Source organism: Lactuca virosa, chromosome 3 (genome assembly GCF_052849685.1).
Source record: "Lactuca virosa cultivar CGN04683 chromosome 3, Lactuca_virosa_CGN04683_v6, whole genome shotgun sequence".
Taxonomy (NCBI): Eukaryota; Viridiplantae; Streptophyta; class Magnoliopsida; order Asterales; family Asteraceae; genus Lactuca; species Lactuca virosa.
The window spans coordinates 328,190,470-328,217,445 of record NC_136428.1 but is presented as its reverse complement, the minus strand read 5'-3'; the positions used below and the strand labels follow the sequence as shown (position 1 = coordinate 328,217,445).

Genomic DNA, 26,976 nt, shown 5'->3' with positions numbered 1-26,976 from the left:
AGTTCTGGAAGAGGCTCATAAGTTAAGGTTTTCGATTCATCCAGGGGCCACAAAGATGTATCGGGATCTGAAGCTAAGTTATTGGTAGCCTGTATGAAGAGGGAGATAGCTTGGTTTGTAGAGCAGTGTCTGACTTGCAGGAAAGTCAAGGCCGAACACCAGAGACCCCATGGCAAGATGCATCCATTACCCAATCCCATGTGGAAGTGGGAAGAGATCACCATGGATTTTATCATGAAGCTGTCAAGGAAGACGCGTGGATTTGATTCTATCTGGGTTATTATGGATAGATTGACCAAGAGAACGCACTTCATACGTATTACCTTCCATTGACTGAGTTCTCTTACAATAACAATTATCATGATAGTATTGACCGACCACCTTTTGAGTTGTTGTATGGGAGGATGTACATGACCCCGATTTGTGGGGCGAGGTCGGGCATCGGGTCATGGGGAGTACGGAAGTAGTAGTAAATACTACTGTGCTTATTCAAAAGGTATGCGATAGGTTGCGAGTCGCGCAAAGCCAGCAGAAGAGTTATGCAGACCGTCAACATTCAGACTTCGAGTTTCAGGTGGGGAACTTGGTGCTTCTAAAGCTGTCACCTTGGAAATGTGTCATCCGATTTTGGAAGCGGGGAAAACTGGCCCTCTGATTTATCGGTCCCTTCAAGATCATCACCCGGGTGGGAAAGGTTGTATACCGGTTGGATTTTCCTGATGAGCTCAGTCAAATCCACAACAACTTCCATGTTTCTCAGCTACGGAAGTGTGTGGCTGATGACTCAACGATTGTCCCTTTGGACGATACTCAAGCTGCTGATCGCCTGAATTATGTCGAGAGACCAATGACGATCTTGGATATGAAGACGAAGGCCTTGCGCAACAAGTGTTGGATTAATGTCTAAGTCCATAACTATATTTGGTATGTACTTGACCCGACCCGGCATGGTCCATTTGGGTTGCACTTCACCGGCACAATTTATATGGATAGTCTTTTGAGAATAGTATATTTATGATTTATATTAATATATTATAAGTTCTAATATATTAATATGGAATCATATTATTTAATTAGTATTGATCAAGAATCAATTTAGAATTAATTAAGTGATCAAAAAGAACTAATTAAATATGGACTCTTATATATATGGAATGGGCCAAGTTCATTTAGGTTGGGCTAAGCTTTCATGGATGGTCCATGGAGCTTTTAACCCATAGATCCTATGTAAATGAAAGGTCATGGGTATTAGGGTTTACATGGATGTAACCCTAATCCTCCATAATATATAAAGGGGTCTTTGGCTCACAAAATTGGCACAAGTGTGTGAAAATAAGAGTGGGACGATTTTAGTGTGCATACATATTCTCTCAAGTTCTTCCAAGGTGTTTTGGTGATTTGTGATTCCATTTGAGGCTTCCACACTATTGGGGCTAAGCTCTTAAAGCTTGAAGACATTAAGCTACATCAAAAGGTATGTCATCTAACTAGAACTTTGTAGTATAGGTGCTTCATAATATGCCAGTTAGGATGAAACCTTGGAATAGTTAATATTTGCATGTATAATAGAGAAAACATAGATCCAAGGTTTATAGGGTTGCATGTACACCATAGGAGTGTTAGAATGCTCAAAACCCAACAGTGGTATCAGAGCCATGGGTTGTTTTCTGTTATATTGATGCAAATGTTTTATTTTCAAGTTGGAAAAAAAGGAAAAAAAATGACGTTTGTCAAATTTTAAGATAATTACTTGTTTTTGTGAAAAACTAATTATTTGTAAAATTTGAATCATTTGTTATATGAGTTGAATTAGGTCAAATTTAGTAAAAGATAAAATGATGTGATTATTTTATTAGTTTTAAAAGTTTGATCTAAAGAGTTTTTTGAAACCTCCATAAGTTATGGATATGAAAAGGTTTTTAAAAAAATTGATTCAAAGTTTTTTATGGAGTTTCAAAACTTGGTCTTAATGTTTTAAAGAATTCCATAACTTGTTCTTAAGTTATGGAACATGAAAAGTTTCATCATAAAACAAGTATTTAACTCCATAAGTTATGGAATCCAAAAGTTTTCAAGAGTTACAAAACTTGCCCTCAAGTTTTGGAATTTGGAAAAAGTTTTTTTATGATAAAAAAAAGAATTGAATTCTAAAACTCTTGGGTTCATAACTTAAACAATTAATTAAATGGTTTTAATTTTGAATTTAATAATTGAAATTATGATGTTTTATTGAATAATTCAATTAACTCTTATGGAATTTATTAATAGATAATTAAAGTGTTTAATTAAAAGAGAATTAATAATTCCATAATGACATGGTTTAAATTTAATTAAATTAAGAGTATAGTTTAATTAATAGATTAAACCACCAAGTATTTTAAATGTCTAAAATACACCCTTATACTATTATAATATTAAAAGTTTAATATATTATATGTATAAGAGCAAGTCGTCTTACCATTAGTAGGCCTCATTCACGAAGCCGGTCTATAAGGGGGGTATAAGGTTACTGCCTATAAAATGGCAGTTTAATGGGTGTCCACTCTCACCCACCGCTTCCTTGACTGGTGGAGGGTCGTTAGCCGAACAGGTAGGACAAAGACTATAATTCTCCCTTCATTAAAAGTATTAATGATAAATACTAAGTAACTAAACTTTTTTTAAATTCCCAATCTTAGTTACTTAGGAAAATGTGAATAAGGTGCTAATCTATGAAATTACACTTTGCACTTTGTTTAAGCTGTTAGTGGAGCGTGTGTGGTTAACCGGCACACTAACCTGGACTTAACAAGGTAGGCAAAGGGTAACTTAATGTTTATCATAGTATCGTTGGAGCGTGTGTGGTTAACCGGCACATCGATTGAGGGGTAAATATTAAGGGTACCAAGTATATTTGCATGGTTACTTCACACCTTGTTTTGTGATCCTCGGCATCCCAGTCACAAAACCTGAAGGGCACACTCGAGATTGAAACAAGCCATTGAAAAGTTCAATGAATCTCAAAAGAATCTAGGAGTTTCAAAACCATTTAAAACCTAATAATACATTTCGTTTATCTTGGTTGAAATTGGTGAATCGTCATTCACCTACCTTCAAATATTTTGTAGCTTGGATTACGACATCCCTCTTCCAAGTTATAAAATAGTTTGTTGGGTCCTAGCCTTAATATATCATATTGGGTGTTATATTAAGGACTTAAATCAACTTTACGTGAATTTCTCCCATTGTTGATGTCTGGTTTAGACAACAATGATCTTCCCAAACCAAGCTTTCCTAATGAATATGACTTCCCGAGTTTGGCTCATGGAAGTCATACTTCTCTTCCTCCACCTCCTCCAATTATTCTCCCTAACCCACAAGTTCAAGGTCACTCAAGCCCTAATGGCAAGCAAGGTCTATGTGTGATCACATCTTAGAGATGAAGTCACATATTGACAAGCCGGGAGAGTTGGGTGTCAAAGTCTTGAGAAAGTTGGATGTTCAATCACTTTCTAAGTCACATAGTGAGTTCCTTTGGGACTACTATGAAACAGACTATGACATGAACCTTAATGATCATATCTATTTGCTTGGTGCTGCTGAATCAGCAATGATTTGGAACGATAGTAAAGCAAATTTGATTAGAAGATCAACTTCCCAAAAACTTTATGGACTGTGACAATGGTGACACTGGAAATCCAGAAAAAGCATTCTCTTCCCAATGGAAAGGGATTGACCATAGTCAACTCGGTTGACCAAATGGTAAAGAGAAAGGCTAAGTCTGAGATAGTCCCATTACCAAAGGGTCCATATGTTTATTTTGCCAAAGGAAGGGGCGTTGATTGCAAAGCTGCCAAATTTACCTAGGGATATTAAAGTCAATAAGTTTGACTCTACATCAGGTAGAGCCCATTGTCTAACTCTGTTAGGTTCTATTCTGAGATCCTCATTACATGATGTGACTGGGTCACATGTTGATGTTTTAAGAATCAAAGAATAGAGAGAAATCTTAAAGGAAGTATATGCTGATTCTGATCGCGAAGGTGGATTTCGATCGCATCAGAATTTTGAGCAGTTGCTTAAGAAGTTATGATATATTGCTAAGGAATAGATAACAACAATTTTCCATTTGGATTGTAAGGATAAGTTTTTCCGCAAAGTTTTAAAATAAAAGAAAATTGTTTAACTTTATTTATTTGAAGTATCCTTACAATGGCATTTGTGCAAAATTGTTGCTTATATGATTCCACTGACAGCAATATTGGAAAATGGATTTGATTCTTTCATTTGTGGTAGTGTCTAAATTTACCAAATCAGGAAAGTTCCTCATCGCCCAAGTTTCAATTGGACCGAAACTTGGAATCATGCAAGTTGAATAGTATGATGAATGAGAACTTTCAAGCATTGGAAAATCAAGACTAATTACTTGTTCACATGGATGTGTGAGTCAAGTGAAGGACTAAAGGGATCGAGTACACATTCTTGTGCACTGGTCATGTCCACCACAAAGCTCGTTAAGACTATTTGATTTACTAAAGTTTGTAAGGATATGAGTTTGGATTTGTCATTATCCTTGTCTTGTGACTATGGTTTTGACGATTCACATGGATAAGAACACATACACCATAAAATCTAAGGGTCATAAGGTTTCTCTCCGATTCATGAAAATGATGGTGAGGAAACACTTCCACCAAGTAGATTTGAAGCAGATGGCAAAAGGTCTAAACAATTGAGATTATGATTACGGCATCCCTTTTCATAGTTCTGAAATTGTTTAGACACACATGCATGCTATCTAAGGAAAGGTGTATGATTTTGATAAAGTTTTATCAAAGCATCTCGTATCAGAAATCTGAACTTTGGTAAGAAAGTCAATAAAGTATTGATTTCTAGAAGTCCAGCTGATTTCTGAGTACATGTCAAAGCTAGTGGGAGCATAAGTGTTATGCTAATAATCATCATGTTAGTGGGAGCATGATAATTATTGTTAGTGTTGCAAGTTAGCAATGTTAATTATAGAAAACAAAATTTTTAATTCGTGAGGCTGCGGGGATTGAAAAAGTTGTTTTGCTATAATTAAGGGAGATGATATACTTCATTTCAGTTCTAAAGGCTTAGATTGAGACCTTAATCATCTTTAGTCAAGAATATATATATGAATTTCATGTTGGATTGGTTCAACTTAAGGAAATTCTATATATTGCGTTCTCAAAATTCGATTATGATTACAGCATCCCTCTTCATAGTCAAATTTTGAAAACATGGTAAATAAAAATATTGTAGCAAAAGACTGGTCTAGAATCATGTCTTTATGTGAGACATCATGAATCGTGTACCATTTGCTTTGGGTACAGGATCGATTGCATGTGCTATAATATTTGTCATTTCTAAATTTTTCCAAATGCCCAGAGGCATTAAGAAGGGAAAAGGTCTAGAATTGGATATGACTAAAATGATTAAGCAATTGTCGAGGACAATCTGAGGTTTACCAAAGATTGGTTGCTCAGGGACAGTTGGAAGTATAGTGCTAATTTTGGAAGGACCATATTGACATATTCTGAAAAGAGGCATCTCTTATTCAGAAGTGATAGTCAAAATGAGAATATGGAGTTGTCTCCATAGGTGGAAGTTATTTGTGTAAGATTAGAAAACTTAATGCAAGAAGCATGTCCAAAGCAATGTACTTTGAATATGAGACTTAGTTTCCATGGAGTTGATCTCCATTGGAATACCTTATAATGACTGTTGACAAGTCTTTGTGACTTTGTACATATTCATTACAGGAGGGTCAGTGCATATAAGTTTAAAATCTAAACAAATTTCGATAAATGATAGGAATTTGAAATTCTCACATTTTTCGATAAGGATTTGGGAGTGTGAAATTAGAATCATTGAAATTATGTTCAATTGGTTTATTTCACAAAGTAAGGATCATAGACAAACATATAGTGCATACTTGGTGTATGGCAAAGCTATTGTTTAGGAAAAACATAATATACATGCTTGGAGCATGGGACAACTAGTATTTTTAATTCAAGTATAAAGTTGATAAAACCGAAACAATGAATAATGAGTAATCAGTATGGTGATAAATAAAAGTGTTTATTTATATTCATAGGGTTTGATACCATATTTGATTCATTTATTCTTGTGTTTCACTTTGCATGTTTTGACTTCCAGAATAACTAAGTCGCTCTTCCTGAATGATTAAGTTATTCAAACCATCCACAGTCGGTCATATGTTGGAAGTAGATATGAATCAAGACTGTCATGGGTTGGTTTGTAGAGGTCCAAGTTGGTGGACAAAGTGGTGCTACAACACTCATGAGTGCTCATAAGTTCTGAGTATTGGATTCAACCCGCGCTCATTTGAATCACTTCATGGATTTTATCACGAGTGATCATGAGACGATAATATCTTATATTCTTCAAACCTAGAGATATGAGTTGTTACTATGAGTTGGTTATACATTGATTGCACGAAAACGCATTTGGTAACTCGATGTTATAAAACGTGCCTTTATGTATGATTCAACAAGTAGTAGAACAAGCCATATGAGTCGAAGTTTATCCATTCCTTTTACCTTCGGGATAAAAGCGATATCTGTGGCCCCCTCGATGATTTAGCGATGACACATGTGAGTGCTTGGCCAAGCCCGGACTGATTTGATTTGTTCAATCAGTCAGTCATCATAAATCGAAAATCGGGAAACAACAAATGGACAGAGAGAATGATTATAATCCATGTCTCAGTCCATATGATATCTAGAATGGAGGAATATATGATCCCTTATCTAATGGACAAGTCATTGACAAGGTCAGAGTTCGACAGCGGCTTTAAGAGCTACGATTGCTAGTTAGGTTTTGAAGTCATACTCAATAATAGTTTTAGACTTATCTAAGTGGGATACTGTTGGATTAATGTCTAAGTCCATAACTATATTTGGTATGTACTTGACCCGACCCGACATGGTCCATTTGGGTTGCACTTCACCGGCACAATTTATATGGATAGTCTTTTGAGAATAGTATATTTATGATTTATATTAATATATTATAAGTTCTAATATATTAATATGGAATCATATTATTTAATTAGTATTGATCAAGAATTAATTTAGAATTAATTAAGTGATAAAAAAAACTAATTAAATATGGACTCATATATATATGGAATGGGCCAAGTTCATTTAGGTTGGGCTAAGCTTTCATGGATGGTCCATGGAGCTTTTAACCCATGGATCCTATGTAAATGAAAGGTCATGGGTATTAGGGTTTACATGGATGTGACCCTAATCCTCCATAATATATAAAGGGGTCCTTTGCTCACAAAATTGGCACAAGTGTGTGAAAATAAGAGTGGGCCGATTTTAGTGTGCATACATATTCTCTCAAGTTCTTCCAAGGTGTTTTGGTTATTTGTGATTCCATTTGAGGCTTCCACACTATTAGGGCTAACCTCTTAAAGCTTAAAGATATCAAGCTACATCAAAAGGTATGTCATCTAACTAGAACTTTGTAGTATAGGTGCTCCATAATATGCTAGTTAGGATGAAACCTTGGAATAGTTAATATTTACATGTATAATAGAGAAAACATAGATCCAAGGTTTATAGGGTTGCATGTACACCATAGGAGTGTTAGAATGCTCAAAACCCAACAAATACACCTCTCACTTCGAGGTTCGAGCTTGTCGTGAGTCTCGCCTCTCACGAAAGCTTCGCAACCCCAAATCTTGATGTGGGCTAGACTAGGAACTTTTCCAGTCCACATCTCGTGAGGTGTTTTGACAACCTTCTTTGTAGGGACCAGATTTAGGATATGGGAGGCAGTCTCTAAGGCATACCCCCAGAATGAGATTGGTAGCGAAGCTAGACTCATCATGGAACGAACCATGTCCAACAAGTTCGATTACGCCTCTCAGCTACACCATTCAATTGTGGTGTCCTGGGAGGTGTCAATTGTGAGACAACCCCACATTCCCTAAGATAGTCGAGGAACTCTGTACTAAGATACTCACCACCACGATCGGATCGAAGCATCTTAATGTTCCTGCCCAATTGATTCTCTACTTCCTGTTTAAACTCTTTAAACCTATCGAAAGTCTCTGACTTATGCTTGATTAAGTAGACATATCCATATCTACTATAATCATCTGTAAAAGTCACATAATAACGATTAGCATCCCTTGTGGCAGTTTTGAAGGGTCCACACACATCCGTGTGCACTAGATCCAACAAACCTTCACCCCTAGCACAAGAACCTGTGAAGGGTGACTTTGTCATTTTTCCAAGTAAGCATGATTCACAACTATCATCTGACCTTACGTCAAATGACTCCAAGACTCCAGCCTTTTGGAGTTGGCCTATGTGTTTCTTGCTTACATGTCCAAGACGACAATGCCATAATGATGCTTTATCCAAGTTATTATCATTAGTAGAATCAATACACAACACATTATTTCCTAAATTATCTACAACAGACACAGCTTCATACACACCATCACAAGGTAATGCTTTAAAATAAAACACATTATTAAAGAAAGCATTTATTCCACCAACTTCATTATCAAAAGAAAAGGTAAAACCTTGTTTGTACAAAGCATGAAAGGAAATAACATTTCTTGCCATTTCGGGCGAATAACAACATTTATTCAAATCTAAAGTAAACCCACTACTTAGCAACAAAGTATAAACTCCAATCTTGGTGACAGGTGAAACTTTCCTATTCCCCATGATCAAGTTTATCTTTTCATGCTCCATATTCTCACTTCTTCTTAGTCCCTGCAAATCAGAACAAATATGAATACCACAACCGGTATCAAGGACCCAAGAGTTAGAATAGGGCGAGTTATTAGATAATATAGTGTAAATACCTACATGGTTGGGTTTCACTTTCCCATCCTTCAAATCTTGCTGGTACTTTGGGCAGTTCCGCTTCCAGTGCGCCTTTTCATGGCAGTAGAAGCATTCGGCCTCTTTTGGGTCAGCAGAAGGAGTGACGAAACCTTTCTTGGTTCCGCTTGAAGAGGAGCCATCAAGGGTCTTACCCTTGGTACCCTTCGAAGGGTTCTTCCTCTTCTTCCCTCTACCTTTCCCGATTTCCAGGACAGGTGCGGAGTTTGGAGTAGGAGTAGAAGTGGTAACAACCGTCTTACCTTTAAGACCTGATTCTGCGGTGTTTAGGAGTCCTTGAAGTTTGCTAAGTGTAACTTCCTCCTTGTTCATGTGTTATGTCATGCGTAATTGATCATAACACGAAGGTAAGGAGTGCAAAATGATATCTATTGCTAACTCCTCTGGGAAGTTCACATTCAACTTCATCAAACGGTCCACAAACCTTTGCATTTTCCGCATGTGGCCCGTGATGGGTTCACCATCTTTCATTCGGTTTGTTATCATGGAGGATATGATTTCATATCGCTCTTGACGAGTACTCTGATGGCAGCGGTCCATCAAATCCTGGTGCATCTCAAAAGGATAGTAGTCCTCATAGGACTTTTGGAGCTCGGCTGTCATAGTGGCCATCATGATGCATGCCACTTTGGTAGCATCTCTTTCATGTGCCTCATATTCAGCAAACTCCTCAGGAGTAGTAGTTGGCTCGGGTACCTTAAGCTCCTTGTCGAGAACATATTCTTTGTTCTCGTATCGAGTGACCATCCTAATGTTTCTGATCCAATCAGTAAAGTTGGATCCATCAAAGATGACTCTCCCACAAAGGTTCATGAGAGAGAAGGAGCCAGTGGGGTTTGAGCTAGAATTAGCATTGTTGGTAGACATCTGAAAAGAAGAAAAGACAAGTTTAGTTTAGATATAAAGATAGTCCTTAATAAAACACCCAAATGAAATATTAAGGCTAGGATCCAATCACAATATATATTATAACTTAGAAGAGAGATGCCTTAATCTAAGCTAAAACATATTTGAAAGGTAGGTGAATGACGATTCACCAATTTCCACCATGAAAACGCAATATAAATTATTAGGTTTTATTTGGTTTTAGAAACTTCTAGATTCTTTTGAGATTCATTGAACTTTTCAATGGCATGTTTCAATCTCGAGTGTGCCCTTCATGTTTTGTGACTGGGATACCGAGGATCACAAAACAAGGCGTGAAGTAACCATGCAAATTACTTGGTACCCTTAATGTTTTTCACTTAATCGATGTGCCGGTTAACCACACGCGCTCCACCGACCTACGAAAATCCTTAAGTCACCCTTTGCCTACCTTGTTAAGTCCAAGTTAGTGTGTCGGTTAACTACGCACGCTCCACTAACGACTTAATCAAAGTGCAAAGTGTAATTTCATGGGTTAGCACCTTATTCACATTTTCCTAAAGTAACTAAGATTGAGAATTTATAAAACATTTAGTTACTTTATAATAATCATTATACTTTTTAATGAGAATTTTAAGTCATTGTCCTACCCGTTCGGCTAACGACCCTCCACCAGTCAAGGAAGCGGTGGGTGAGAGTGGACACCCATTAAGTTGTCATTTTATAGGCAACAACCTTATACCCCCTTATAGACCGACTTTGTGAATGAGGCCTACTAACGGTACAACGACTTGATCTTATATATATATATATATATATATATATATATATATATATATTAAACTTATAATATTATAAAGTATAAGGGTTGAATTTTAACTTTTAAAATTCTAGGGGTTGGAACTAAAGTTTATTAAGATGACTTTACATGTTCCAAAACTTGAGGGCAAGTTTTGTAACTTTACAAAACCTTTCAATTCATAACTTATGAGTTATTAAAATGAAGACTCTTCATTTTTGTAACTTGTGTGTTCTTTTAATGGAATTAAACAAAGAGACTTTTGGTTATCCATAACTTGAGGACAAGTTATAAACTCCATTAAAACACATAAAGATCATGAATTCAGCATTAATCAAGCAATTCCTATGATCTATCAAGAACTCATAAGAACATGAATAATCATATCAAAATTTCAAGAACATATGAACACATATAATCATGTAATTTTGATATTAGCCATTGTAAATGGATTAGAACAAGCATTACACCATCTAAAACAAGTTTAATAACACCAAAACAGTTTAGGGTAATGTTTTTAGTCCATTTCCAACAACAAAAGTCGAAAATCTGCATTCTGAGGCTCCTACTCGTCGAGTGTACGAACCTACTCGACGAGTAGGATGAATTTGGTCATGGACTCGGCGAGTCCCCCCATGGACTCGGCGAGTTCATCATGCAGACAGCAAGAAAATCGACTTTTTTCACTATTTTGCATCAAGTATCAAACAAACAAGCCTAGACGCTGATACCACTGAAGGGTTTTGAGCATTCTAACACTCCTAAGTGTACATGCAACCCTAGAAAACCTTGGATCTATGTTTATCTAAAATACATGCAAAATACTTTTTCCAAGGTTCATAAACCTATCTAGCATACATGGGGAACTTTAATCATAAAAGATGGCTAGAATTACATACCTTGTAATTGTTATGATTCCTTGAAAACCTTGAGAGCCTAGCACCCCAAGTGTGATGCCTCAAATGCTTCACACAACACCAAATGCTTTGGAATGACTTTAGAGAATATAAAACACTTGTAAAATTGGCTTGCCCTCACTTGTTCTTAGTGCAGCCGATTTTGGTGAGTAACATAGTCTTTATATAGTGTGTCACATCTAGGGTTACACCATGTAAACCCTAATGTGACGTGACTCTTCATTTCCATGACCCATGGGTTTGTAACTCCCATGGAGCCTCCATGGAGCATTCAATGGGTTTAACCCAACTTGATAATCCATGGAGCCTTTTAGCCCACTATACAAGTTATGGATGATTTACATAATCAACCCATATATTTAATTAGTCATCTTTTTATCACTTAATTAATTCCAAATTAATTCTTGATCAATACTAATTAAATAATACTATTAATATATATTAGAACTTATAATATATTAATAAAACACAAGTGTTATTTCTCTCATTAAGTCTATCCAAATGCATGATGCCATGCAACCCAAATGGACCATGCCGGGTCGGGTCAAGTACATACCAGAAATAGTTATAGACTTAGACACATTATCCAACAAGTATGTTGTCTTGGTTTATGTGTTATTTGTATGTGTGTTGGTACTTTGGGGGATCTCACTAAGCTTTGGGCTTACAGTTTTGGATTATGTTTCAGGTACCTCATAGGATCGCGGGAAGGCGAAGGCATGATAGTGCACCTCTTTGTACTTGTTTTGTGATTTTGGGCAAACTCTGATATTAGACATGTTTTGGAAATAATTTGTAAACAAATGATGATTTTTGGGTTGTTTAAAAAGTTAAGATTTTCATGAATTTTGTGGATGTTACAATAACCACGAAATTTCACTCCTTTCCCATGTGGGATAGAGTGATTTTCATCCAACCCTAATCCCATAAGGGTTCTGGAACATTCCTGATTAACCAACCATCGATTTAATGAATATTCAACCCTTTAATTAATTAAACTGTTGATTAATTCCCCAAATATATTTCCAATTAGTTTCTAATTAATTATTAACCATAATAATTAATAAACCAATTTCACATTTATTTATTCTACTCAATTTGGGTCTTGAGGGCAACCCAAAAGGACCTGTTATTATTAAAAATATTACCAATAGTTAATGACCTTGAACACTATTCCAACATGTGCCTCAACTCATATTCATTATGTGACGACCGTCACTTTCTAGTCAAGTCAAAATCAAAGAAAGTCAACGAGTCAAACCGGCCAACTCAATTAACCCTTGTATATTAGGATTTACATTATGTTTATTATTGTACAACACACCATCCTAATGCAAAGTATCACTTAGAGTTTTCACGTGTTCAAAATTCTAAACCCTAATCAGAAGGAGGGAAGTAACAACTCTATAAAACACTATCACGTGCCCTTCGGGGGTGTATAACACTCAAAATGGGATGTAACTAAGCCTACGGTCTTTGAACTACGAAGAAAAACATTAATAAAGGCCCCCGACAAAGTCTCTCTCAATCTCTCCCATTGTATCTATCTCTCTCCCAAATCTCTCCAAGTATGTGAATTCTCTCCCAAATCTCTCCAAGTATGTGAAATCTCTCCCAAATCTCTCCAAGAATATGAAATCTTTCCCAAATCTCTCCAAGTATGTGAAATCTCTCCCAAATCTCTCCAAGTATGTGAAATCTCTCCCAAATCTCTCCAAGTATGTGAAATCTCTCCCAAATCTCTCCAAGAATATGAAATCTCTCCCAAATCTCTTCAAGTATGTGAAATCTCTCCCAAATCTCTCCAAGTATGTGAAATCTCTCCCAAATCTCTCCAAGTATGTGAAATCTCTCCCAAATCTCTCTATGTACCTTCCTTAGTCGAAAACAGCCCAAAACCGAAGGAGAAAACCCAAAAGGACCCTCTTGGTCCGGAACCCTCTGGAACCCGAACCCTCTTGGTCCGGAACCCTCTTAGGAACCGGCCAATTTCGCACCTCCCTCAGCTTCGGAACTTCTTCACTCCGGAATAAGCCTCTAATCCGGACCACATCACTTCGGAGTCTTCAAGTGTCTCGGAACCTCGCACCGGAAGAACAAGTCCCGCTTCGGAAATTCAAGCCGGCTTCGGAACCCTCCGGTCCAGACCTCCGGAATTGAGCAAATGGCTTCGGAATGCCCCTGTTGACTCCAGATTTTTGCTAAGAGGCTCCAGAACTCCCCTAAGCACTCCGGAACCCTCGCAGGTTCGCATCCTTCTCCCGGTTTTCGACCACTTTTGCGTTTTAAGCTAGTTTTTCATGATTTTCGCGTGGGATTTTCACCCAAACTTATATTTTGACATATAAGACCATATATATTCATATTTTAATCACATTTTGGGGGAAATCTCAACTTAAGAACAATATCTAGTGGGTGAGATATTGAGTTAGAGTGTTGATTTTTCCATGAAGTGTGACTCAAGTTAACGCCCATACCCACATAGGACAACCCTCAGTCACTATTCATCCATACCTAGTCAACTATTTGTCCTCTCACACCTCTCCTCCAACTGGTAACTTGATCAAAAGTTGGGAACCTCCATCTCTCCTTCCACTTTACTCACTCTCTCACCAAGAAACAAATACCTCTCTCTCATTTCCCTCTCTAAGAACTCAAGACTCCAAGGCTGACTTTGAGCTTTTCACCCTCATTCAGTAAGTATTCTCATCCTACATTGAACATTATTCACTCCTTCACTCAGATTATGAGTCTCTCATAACAAATAACACCATAATTGTTCTTAGATCTTCAACTCTCCAAGCTCCTATCAAGTGTTCTTGACTTGGAAACAATTTCTCTTCAGCATACACCTAAGGAAATCACTCAAGGTGAGTTCATACCCCTATATTTTCATGTTTTCTTCTAGTTTTAAGGGGGGGGGGGATACAAGTTAATACATCAAAAACTTAACTAAGCTCAAACAACAGCTTTCATCAGAAACGTTGAGTCCCATTCACGGACTGTTTTGACTATCTTAAACTTAATATCTTTCAAAACTGTTTTATATACAAGTAGTTCAGGTTTATACCTTTCAAATGACTACTTGCACATCTCTATACGATTTTTGTACAATTTATGGTGATTTTTATAAAACTGTCTATCAATTCAGAAACAAATCCGGACCAGTCCGTGAATATGAGCATTTTCACACAAGTTAGAGACTTCTAAAAATCATAATAAAAATTATGAACAAACTAGACACATTTTCTAAACTCCCAGAGTTTACGGATTTAGTTTTCGACTTCGTATGATTTTCCTGTGAATTTTCTAAAACAATGTAGAAAACTTAAAAACAATTTACATAGCTTACTATATTGACAACACTTTGTAACATGTTGAGAAAAGTGTATAATAATAAGATTCTAAATTTTGAATGCATCTCTTGTTAGTTTAACATCATAAACAGAAATTAGTCATTCATGATAAGAGTTTTCATACATTTTGAATGAGTACAATAAACTATAATAAGCATAGTTATGGATTTTTACAATACAACATACCATGTAGAAAAAGGATTCAATTCTCACACAGAAAAGGGTTTTACCCTCCATGCAAATGAGTTTTTCAATTACTACATGATAAATTATCATAGGTATAGATTTTGGATTTCACATTTCAAACATACTGTACATAAAAGGGGATTTCAATTCCACCATAGAAAAGGGTTTTACTCGTATACTACACGTAAACTCGTTATCGTAAATTATGAGACACGTTTTCGTTGTACTCTTAGAGTATGGGTTAAAATTCCTGAAATAGTTATAACCAGAGTCTCTTGTAGGGAGAGCGTGATAATTGTGTATAGATCTATATTGGGGTTGACAACCCACACCCACGCTGCTAAGACAGTCTGATCGGCCGATCGGGGGTGATAAGTGTCATTTCAATTCCGACGCCTGAAGAACGTCGCAATAGGCATCTCTGTTATAGTATGGTTATAGCAACTCACATAGGGAGATAACGACATATATAGTTTACGGGAATTTCTACTTTGAAAAGAGGTTTTATCTATTTTGTAACTGCTTACAAACACACATACATTCGGTATTGGGATTTAAGACTACATAACATTTTATAAGGAAAAATATTGGATTTTTCTTGGGTATACATTACAATTACAAACACGTTACCAGTACAAAACACACACATACATTTAGTCTTGAGATTTAAGACTACATAACATTTTATAAGGAAACATGGGATTTTCTTGAAGTATACATTACATTTACAACCAAGGGTTTTCAAACTCGGGATACAATACTCGGTTTTATTTCAAATAATAAAACTACTATACATACTGGTAGTAACCAGGTTTTTCAAATTCTACATCCAAAAGCCTATGAACTCACCAACTTAATTGTTGACACTTTTTCGAAATTTACTTGTATTCTTAGGAACTCAATGAAACATGACAATCAACAGCTTTTGAGGATGGGACGTTAAATCGTCAAACATTTCATTTTGTCATCATAGTGTAGTTGATTTTGAAACATGTAAACTCATACTATGGTGTAACTTTTTCAATTATATTTATGATGGTTGTATTTACTTTGAGCACTATTATACTCGTTGTTGTGATACTATACATGAAGTCCACTACCCCCGGACGTTTCCGCCATCCTTGGTTTGGGGGTGTGACACATTACTCCTTCCCCCATGCATCACATTCCTATCCAAACGATAAAGACGTCCCAACAAAATATGAAAAGCATCCATGGGAATAACATCACACAATACTCCATCTTCATAAGATCCCATGGCTAAACCAACTCTAACTTGTTTTGTCACCTTCACCTTGTTACCATCATCCAACCAATGAAGTGCATATGGTTTAGGGTGGGTTGTAGTGACTAAGCCCAACTTTGTAACCATCTCATTAGAAGAAACATTGGTACAACTTCCATCATCAATAATCAAACTACACTACTTGTCTTTGGCCGAACACTTTGTGTGAAAAAGTTGGTCTTTTTGATCAGAATCTGCATGCACCACTTGAGTTTGTAGTGTTCTAAGTACTACATTTGTATCATACACCAGTGCCTCATACTTTTCCTCATACTATTCTTCAGATTCATGTTCAACATTGAAAATGCCACCCAACGTCTATTCTTCTTCCAACAGTTCATCACGGATTTCAACAACCTCTCTTAATGTCACCACCCTCCTGTTTGGACAAGCATTTTGATAATTCCCAAAACCTTGACATTTGAAACAACGAACCTTAGACAAACTGGTCTCCTTGTTTGCACTATTCAATTTTGGGGCTGTTGAGGAACTATTAGCACCAATAGGACCAGGTGTTGAGGCTGCTCTCATGCTAGTTTTAGGTTTAGAACATGGCTTGGTTTTGGTAGATTCCAAGCTAGAGCTTCCTCCATACCTTGTCTTCACTTGGGCTTCCAACTTCAAACAAAGACTATAAAGTGTTTCAAAATCAGCATATGGATAGAGTTCCACCGTATTCGAAATGTTGTAATTCAGGCCACGTAGAAAACATGACATCTTTTGCTCTTCTATCTCCTCAATATCATCATCAATGATAACTTCTCAAACTCATCGATGTACTCCCCCACACTCATCTTCCCTTGCTTCAAATCAACAATCTTCCTATAGGTGGTGATCTTATAGTTGGTTGGCACATACCTCTTTCGGAGTTTACGTTTCAAGGACTCCCAAAAAGAGATCTTCTCATTTCCTTCACGGGTTCTCTTGGCTTTTAGCCCTTCAAACTAACGTGAAGATCCTCCACTCAACTTCAGAATTGCATACTTACAACATTTTTCATCGTCCAATTCTTTGAATTCAGACATACGTTCAATCTTCCTTTCCCAATCCAAATATCTTTCTGGATTGGTTCCACCAACGAAATCAGGTAATTCAATAACTTTGAAGTCCACCACACGTTGCAATTCACGTCTAGGGTGCCTAATAGACAATTCAATGCTAATGACAAGACATTGATTATGTTTCATTCAAGTAGTTGATTCATTAGATGAAAACGTTAGTATATTGAAATTAGAACGTCCATATATAACCAATTTATATATTTCCTTGATGTTTGAAATGTACACACCATTTTTAATCAATTATAACCTATCGATTAGAATCCTAATTCTCTTAAGCATATGATATATCAGTGAATAACAATTTATAACCGATTATAATCCATAAATAACCAATTTATAGATTTCCTAGATGTTTGAAATGTACACACCATTTTTAATCAGTTATAATCCGTCAAAATATAATCCTAATTCTCTTAAGCATATGATATATCAATCATCATCGAATAACAAACACATGCGATACGTATATAGTGAGGTCCTTTACTATTAAATTCGTATACAGAAGATGCTAATATTAATTTCTTACGAGTCCAAAAGTCTAAAGCAAGGTCCCGTTTGATAGTTTCTGTCTGGGAAAGTGCTGTATGAGAAAGTTTTCTGACTGGGAAAGAAACCATGCTGTTTGATTATACATCTGATTGACTATGCTGAATGATAAAAAATAACAATATTACCCTGCTGTTCTATATTGTGATTGATGAAGTTGCTGAATAATTATAAAAACATATAAATTGTCATACAAAATCAAAATTACACAATAATCATTTAAAAATCCAAATAGAATGTCGATTAAGTTGTTTTTAGTTTATTTTTTTCAAGTTGATGTTACGTTGTTATTCTTTCTAGTAATTTTAACTTTTTTTATAACTCAACATGTGAATCTTGACCCGATTTATGTCTGATAGTGGTGAGATGAATATTATTTTAAAATATATTAGGATGATGATGGTGGTGTCTATAAAAATGAATAATCCAATAAAAATGAATTAAAAAAATAACTAAAAGAAATTAAGAATTCATTATTGTAATATTTATTAATATATAAATATTATATAGTTATAAATAATATTTATTAATATATAATAATTCAATAAAAAGAATTTATCCATAAAAAGGAAATAAAAAAATAATTATCTAAAAGAAATTAATAATCCAATAAAATAATATTAATTAATACATAAATATTATATATTAAAAGTAATATTTATTAATATATAATAATCCAATAAAAAATATTTAAAATAAATTAATAATCCAAGAAAGAAAGAGACGAGTTTATGGTACAATTGTCTTTCCAGCCTATTAAGTCAGAAATATATGGTTTTGGAGCTTTTCCGGAAAGATATATCTTACTTGGAAAAAATCATTTTTTTTGCGTATCAAACAGTCTTTCCGGTCCATTCATCCAGAAAGATCTGTTTGGAGCTGAAAAATGGTTTATCAAACGGGCCTTTATACGAATACTTGTGGTCATTTTATTTAGCTTCTCTTAAAAAGTGGTTTAATGAACCAAAAAAAAAAAGCAAAAAAAAAATCAAACAAAACTTTATCCGTATTATCCATGGATTGAACCTTGATTATGACTAAAAGAGTGCTACTATTTTCCCCCTTTCTAACACTGCTTTAAGTCCACCCCCAGGCTCTTCCCCTCTACTTTCTCTTTCTTCCTGCGGTCTAACTCCTGGTGACCAGATCAATCAGCCATTTCCTAGGTTTTCGCTTCTCTTTTTCTATGCTGATCTGAGCTCTCAATTACATCCATAAGCACACAATATCACGCACACACCTCGACCTAAGGGAGCTGTCAAAACCCTCGAAGTTGCAAAAAAGATTCCATCTCAAATTAGCTGAAGATTGATACCATATGAGCACGACTCATATCCTTCAATTCGAACAATTAGGGCAATTGGAAGGTTTTTCAATCGTTTTTGCTTGTTCGGAATTTTTTCTGGTCAATGAACTACGTGGATATTATTACAGATTGCGATTAATTTGATGAACGAGCTTCGGAGCTTTTGTGCATTTTAAGAAGAAAAATGAGGTTGATTATTGCAGTAGAGACTGGTACGTAAGTCTGGATTGCGTGGTTTTTTGATATCGTTGTTGTAGACAGAGGATGAGTTCAGATGTTAGTAGGACGGGTGGGCAAGTTGAAAGGGACATCGAGCAGGTAAATCAATTACAACATTGTCTGAGCTTCCGGATATTATTGTAGAGTTATGATTGTTTGCTAATCAAATGCGTAGGCATATGTTAACACTTGAAACATCAGGTAAATTACTTGCTGTTTATGTGATCTCAAATCGTGTGTGGCTTTAACTTTCCCTCACTATTGTTATAGAATGAACAAATTATAAGCATCATTTCACTCTGCATCACTTGCTGAGTTTTTATCGCCTATTTGAACAATTATTGTTCACTGCACAAGATTTGACCATATTTTGAAAATACAAGGGTAATGCAAACTGCAAAGAAGCTGGAATGTAATGTATGCTACTTAATAATGGACTTTATGTATCTTTCATTTCTCTATGCTTTCGTCAAATGGCTTTGATGCAAGTGAGTACCTTTGAAATTAGGGAACAATGTTTACTATAGTATGCTTTTAATAAAACAGAAGATAATAACGAATTTTAGAGCAATGATCAATGAAGAGATGACATATTCTAGCAGGACAACTTCAAAATTTAGTCAATCATTAATGGTGTAGAACATACCCTTCCCTTAATATACTCTGTGAAGTATGAGGTTTCTATTGCTCTCAACTTCCTTCCTAATATGCATAATGCATGTACCTTTCTTGTAAGATCAACGAGTGACTATTAGCAATAACAAAGAAAGTTGTAGTTGTCAGGTTAAATATTGACTTCTGGTAATGGTTGATAAAGTCAACTTTTACCTTTTCTATTTTCTAATACCATCTGCTATCATATCCCTAACAAGTGACAATACTTCTTGTTAGGCTATATATATCTCTTACTTTCTGGTGGATGCTTAGATGCATGTTTTATCAATCACTTTTTTGTAGCAGAAAATGTGGTGAATTCTCTTTAACTTAACGTCTTGAGTGATATTTACTACAGGCCATTACTGCTCTGAAGAAAGGGGCTTATCTTCTCAAATATGGAAGAAGAGGGAAGCCTAAGTTTTGTCCCTTCAGGTTGGCTAATGTAAGTTTGACTTTTATCTTTCACAAAGTGTCTCCAATAGGTGTTGTTCATGTATTTCTTTATTATGTTTCCATTTAATATGTTTTATGTTTGTGTCAACATTTGTCAAATCTTAATTCTTTTTTTTTTCCTAGTATGGCTAGGTTTCTCCCTTAGCTACTATGGCTGATTTAATGCATTCTACTTGGTATTTCGTTAATGAGTTTAGAGTAAAAGTCACACAAGTGCCCACATTCTGTGTATACATTGTTTATTCTTTCAGTATCTTCCACTTTTATGGAGATAGAATAAATGCACTTAAAATCATGATTTTTTTTCTTTCCTATTATCTTTTAAGCAAAAGGAACAATATGTGTTTTTGTTGTGAACGTCTGGAACATGTGTCTTAAATGAAAAGGCAATACCAATCTCTTTGTAACTGTAATAATCAATAGTTTGCAGTTTCAATGATACTGTTTTTTCTATATGCTATTTCAGGATGAGTCTATTCTGATATGGTTTTCTGGGAAAGAGGAAAAACACCTTCGACTAAGTCATGTCACCAGAATTGTATCAGGGCAGCGAACTGTAAGTAATTTCATTGCAAATTTTAATTTGTACAAGATTAGTTATTCTAATTTGATGAGAATATCTTAAAAACTCATTCAAGAAAGAAAAAATGGCATCACAATTGGAAACAAAGACAATTTCTTGTTGATTCAAAAGTATAAAACATACAGCTTGAGTAGCTCCAAAATTCCAATGCATACTAATGCCATGTAACATCTTTTATAACCTTATTAAGTTATATATATTTTTCATTATTATGAATATTTACTATGATTTCACTTTGTTGTTTAGCCAATTTTTCAAAGGTATCCACGTCCCGAGAAGGAATACCAATCGTTTTCGCTAATATACAATGATAGATCTCTGGATTTGGTAGGATTTTCATCTCTTTTTGCAATTGATTATTGATTCTTTTTGCACTATTGCTAGCATTTTGTATGCCAATTAGCAATAGGTTTTGTGAGTTTCTATTTATATTCTTGCAATTTTATTTTGGCTAATTAGATATGTAAAGACAAGGATGAAGCTGAGGTATGGTTTAGTGGGCTTAAAGCATTAATATCACGTGGGCATCAGAGAAATTGGAGAACAGAATCAAGGAGTGATGAAATCCCATCTGAAGCTAATAGTCCCAGGACATACACACAAAGAAGCTCCCCTTTACATTCTCCTTTCGGTAGTGGAAATAGCTCACAGAAGGTACAGTTCCTTTTTTAATTTAATCCAGAAAGAATGAGACTCAACGAAAAAACTCAAGGAAACGAGAGGTTTTCCCTATTAAGTCCTAACCTTTTATAAACTCGCCCTTATTTATTTTCTTCCTCCTTTTCTCAAATACTTTCTAAACATCATTTATCCATATAACACTTTATCCAAATAGCGCTTAGGCAATGTTTGTTATGATGGAATCACAGAAGGAATGGAATGGTGTATTCTATTGGAATCAATAAAATCTGTTTCTTTTGACTAGGCTGGTGGAATGGACCATTCTTGAAAGATGTCATTCCTTTTCTTTTCTTAGCAAAACGGTGTTTTTATTTTTGTGAAAAGTTGCAATATAACCCATTTTTATTTACATAATCTTTTAAGACATCTTTTTTTTTTTTAGAAATTTTACGATTTTAATCATTCATAAATTTTTTTCCCTAAAAATAATTGAGAATATTTTTTTGATTACATTTCTATTTCTGTTTCTAATGAAATTTAATATGTTTAGTTCTTTATTTATGTAAATAAAAACTTCAATAATTATAATTAACATGTAGAGTATAGTTAAAACTATACATTGTATTTACATACAATACGAAAAATCCATATGAAAATTGTTTTATTCCTACAAGCTAAACAAACATGATCATGGAGTGTAATGACTCGTTCCATTACCTTGCTTATTCACCCATGATAGTGTTTAATAATAGTTTTTTTTTTAGGTTTTAATGAGCTTTTATTATCTTTAATCTTTTATTTATGTAAATAATAAATTCTATAATGATGATTAAATACCACATGGAATAGTATTAAACTCTACACTAAAAGTTCATATGAAAGATGCATTCCATTCCTACAAGCCTACCAAACATGATAATGTAATGTTAACAATCATTCCATTAGACCATTACCCATTCCATTCCATTCCATTAGACCATATTCCATTCCATTCCATCCTCACATTATGTTACATTTCAGGAAACCATTGATCAACTTAGTCTTCATAGTCCATTCGGAAGCCCTCCAAAGACATTATCTTTCCCAGATATGGCTCCATACAAGGTCCCACTCCCACCCAAAGGCTTCTTCCCTCCCGTTTCCAACGGGTCCTTCCATTCACCATCATCCGGTGGGTCCGACACCATGCACACTCATTTCAACCGAATGGGTGTAGACGCCTTCCGCGTAAGCCTCTCAAGTGCCGTAAGCTCCTCAAGCCAAGGCTCCGGCCACGATGACGGGGATGCCATGGGGGACGTTTTCATCTGGGGCGAAATCACCGGAGACGTCTGCGGACCCCACAAATCCGGTACCAAAACCGATTCCTTATTACCCAAACCTCTAGAATCCGCAGTAGTCCTCGATGTCCAAAACATTGCGTGTGGCGGCCGACACGCCGCGTTAGTCACAAAACAAGGCGAAATCTTTTCATGGGGCGAAGAATTAGGCGGACGTTTAGGACATGGAATCGATTCAAACGTCCCACATCCGAAACTCATCGATGCCCTTAGTAACACAAACATTGAGCTAGTGGCATGTGGGGAGTATCACACGTGTGCAGTTACCTTATCCGGTGACCTCTACACATGGGGGGAAGGGCATTTCGGGATACTCGGACACGATAACGAAGTTTCACACTGGGTTCCGAAAAGGGTAAATGGGTCATTAGAGGGTATCCATGTGTCCTCCATTTCTTGCGGGCCGTGGCATACTGCGGTGGTGACCTCCGCGGGTCAACTTTTTACTTTTGGAGACGGGACTTTCGGGGTGTTAGGACACGGGGATAAGAAAAGTGTTTTGAAACCTAAAGAAGTTGAGTCACTTAAAGGGTTGAGAACTGTAAGGGCGGCTTGTGGTGCGTGGCATACTGCTGCTATTGTTGAAATTATGGTTGGGAATTCGAGTTCTAGTAATTGTTCTTCCGGGAAGCTTTTTACATGGGGTGATGGGGATAAAGGTCGATTAGGGCATGGGGATAAAGAAACTAAACTAGTTCCCACTTGTGTTGCTGCTCTTGTGGACCCGAATTTTTGCCAGGTGGCGTGTGGGCATAGCATGACACTCGCACTCACGACTTCCGGGCATGTTTACGCGATGGGCAGTCCGGTTTACGGGCAGCTCGGGAACCCGAATGCTGACGGGAAGCTGCCCGCTTGTATTGAAGGTAAACTTTTAAAATCTTTCGTGGAGGAAATCGCTTGTGGGGCCCATCATGTTGCGGTTTTGACTTCGAGGACGGAGGTTTACACATGGGGGAAAGGGGCGAATGGTCGATTAGGTCATGGAGATACAGATGATAGAAATTACCCGACTTTAGTTGAAGCTTTGAAAGATAAACAAGTGAAAGGGATTGCTTGTGGGACAAATTTTACTGCAGCTATATGTCTTCATAAATGGGTGTCTGGAGTTGATCAGTCTATGTGTTCTGGGTGTCGCCTTCCGTTTAATTTCAAAAGAAAGCGACATAATTGTTACAATTGTGGGCTTGTTTTTTGTCATTCTTGTAGTAGCAAGAAATCACTAAGGGCATCCATGGCACCTAACCCGAATAAACCGTATCGGGTTTGTGATAATTGTGTTAATAAATTGAAAAAAGCTATCGAAACCGATGCCTCTTCAGTGTCTTCCGTGAGAAGAGCGAGTATAAACCCTAATGAGCAAAATGAGAAAGATGCTAGGTCAGAATTACGATCTCGCCCTCGGCTCGCGAGGTTTGCTTCTATGGAAGCGATGAAACCATTGGAAAGTTATTCTTCAAAGAGGAACAAGAAGTTAGAATTTAGTAGCAGCCGTGTTTCGCCTATTCCTTCAGGAAGCTCTCAATGGGGAGGGATTAATATTTCTAAATCTTTTAATCCGGTTTTTGGGTCTTCTAAAAAGTTTTTTTCCGCTTCTGTCCCTGGTTCAAGAATGGTGTCTCGGGCAACTTCTCCGGTGTCAAGGCGGGCCAGCCCACCTCGGTCCGCCACTCCAACACCAACTTTGGCCGGATTATCTTCACCAAAGATCATTGTGGATGATGCTAAAAGGACAAATGATAGCCTCAATCAAGAAGTAACTAAACTAAGAGCACAGGTATGTGTATATTACTTGTTTTGCTTTTTTATATGTACTCACTCATCCACTTAGTGCAACATTTACATAGCATTTTAATTCTTCCTTTTATATGAATTTGTAAAAAGCCATGGAAATGCACAAGTTTCGCATAAAACGTTATGAAAGATGAACAGATAAATGGAAATAAGAAAAGAAAAGATATTTTCTTGGATGTTATATTCAATTTGGTGATATCAGGTTGAAAGTCTAACCCGAAAAGCCAAACTTCAAGAGGTTGAGCTGGAAAGAACTTCTAAACAGCTGAAGGAGGCAATAGCAATTGCAGGGGATGAAAGCTCAAAATGCAAGGCTGCAAAAGAAGTCATCAAATCACTTACAGCACAAGTAAGATGAATCTTATTAAACTCTTTTAATTTCCAATTCCTGTTTGTTTAATGAATTTTCTTGGGATTTAATGCACGAAATAGCAATGTACTTTCATTGATTTGTTTATTATAGCATCATACTTGCATTTCTTCCTATTATAGCATTGTACTTTGAAAAATCTTCCCAATTATAGCAATGTGATCCCATATAAAGCAATTTTCACTGCTATAATTGGGTAGGTTTTTCAAAGTACAATGATATAATAGGAAGAAAAAAAAAAGGACAATACTTTTCATAAATAAACAAACCTACATTGCTATTTTCTTAATTTACCCCTTATTAAGTTTACGTTGTTGGACTTTTCAACTGATATTTTCTGTTTTCTATTTTGGTATGTTAAAATAGCTGAAAGACATGGCAGAAAGGCTACCAGTAGGAACTACAAGAGACATAAGATCTCCTTCCTTCACTTCTTTTGGATCCAATATTTCTTTCAGTGATGTGTTAATAAACTCCTCAGTTGACCAGCTTAATGGTCAAACTCAAACACCAGCATATAAAAACACTCAGTTGGTATTAAATGGATCAAGTTCCATCATAAACAAAACAGCTGTTTCAGAAGCAACAGCAGCAAGAAATGGTGGCAGAAGTGATGATGAATGGGTTGAGCAAGATGAACCTGGTGTTTATATTACACTTACCTCCTTGCCTGGAGGTATTAAAGATCTTAAACGAGTCCGCTTCAGGTATGCTATTTTACCTTTCCATTTTTTTTCAGTGAAAATATGTTGTGTTTTTCTGTATTTTACCCTTTTTGGAAAAATGATTTCCAGTTATACTGCGTTTGGCATGCATTAGACTGAGATTGAAACCAATGCCAATGAGAAAAAAAATTACAATTTTTTTTGTCTCATCCAAAAAGGTGGGACAAGGACTCGCTTTCGATATCTCGTATGTGGAAAAAGACGTAATTGCCCTTCTCATCCTCATCATTGAAAATAGCCCTAGAAAGCATTTCCAGTTCCATCTAGTCCGGTCCCGTTACACGGGACTGGACTGTACCTGACCAGACAAGTTTTCTAGGGCTATCATCAATGATGCGGATGAGGAGGGTATTTACGTCTTTTTCCACATACGAGATATTGAGAGCGAGTCCTTGTCCCACCTTTTTGGATGAGACAAAAAAACAATTGTACTTTTTTTCTTATTGGCATCGGTTTTAGTCTCGGTCCAATGCATGGCAAACGCAGTACTATTATGTAAAAAGTCGAAAATACCCTCAATGAAAAATAATATTATGACTGTCTTGAACCGTTTAAAAATGCAGTCGAAAGCGATTTAGCGAGAAACAAGCGGAGCAATGGTGGGCCGAGAACCGTGCGAGAGTTTATCAACAATATAATGTTCGATTGGCTGATAAATCAAGTGTAGGTGTCGCAAGTGATGACTTGGCACAGTGACATGTAGAAACATCATCGTATGTAAATGAATTTTCCTAATTCGATTTGTCGGGTTTTCGCCACATCATCTCCCATCCGTTAAATTGTTTCCTGTTTTTTCGGGGTTGATGATGTCGATGAATATGTAAATTCATTGTAGGTTTTCTAGCTGTTCTTGAAAGCTGATACCGTGTATATTCATAGTTTCTTTTGGGTTTCGGTTATTAGCTTTGAAAGTTGTATACCTTGAAAAAAAATCTTGCTGATTGGTTGTAGGTTGCTATCGTCTAATATTCACTTGTTTTTCCTTTTTTCTTCTTTGAAA

At 36.2% G+C, this 26,976-nt stretch overlaps 1 protein-coding gene across 1 annotated transcript; it reads left to right on the top strand.

The window, feature by feature from the left end:
- The first annotated feature begins 18,957 nt into the window (after positions 1–18,957).
- On the top strand, positions 18,958–26,976 carry LOC145167397 (PH, RCC1 and FYVE domains-containing protein 1-like). The gene is made up of 9 exons (XM_079086592.1): positions 18,958–19,532; positions 20,446–20,532; positions 21,010–21,099; positions 21,373–21,453; positions 21,586–21,780; positions 22,768–24,864; positions 25,084–25,230; positions 25,618–25,958; positions 26,540–26,976. Exons 1-9 carry the CDS (start codon positions 19,479–19,481, stop codon positions 26,670–26,672), a joined length of 3,225 nt encoding a protein of 1,074 aa, XP_078942718.1. The 5' UTR covers positions 18,958–19,478; the 3' UTR covers positions 26,673–26,976.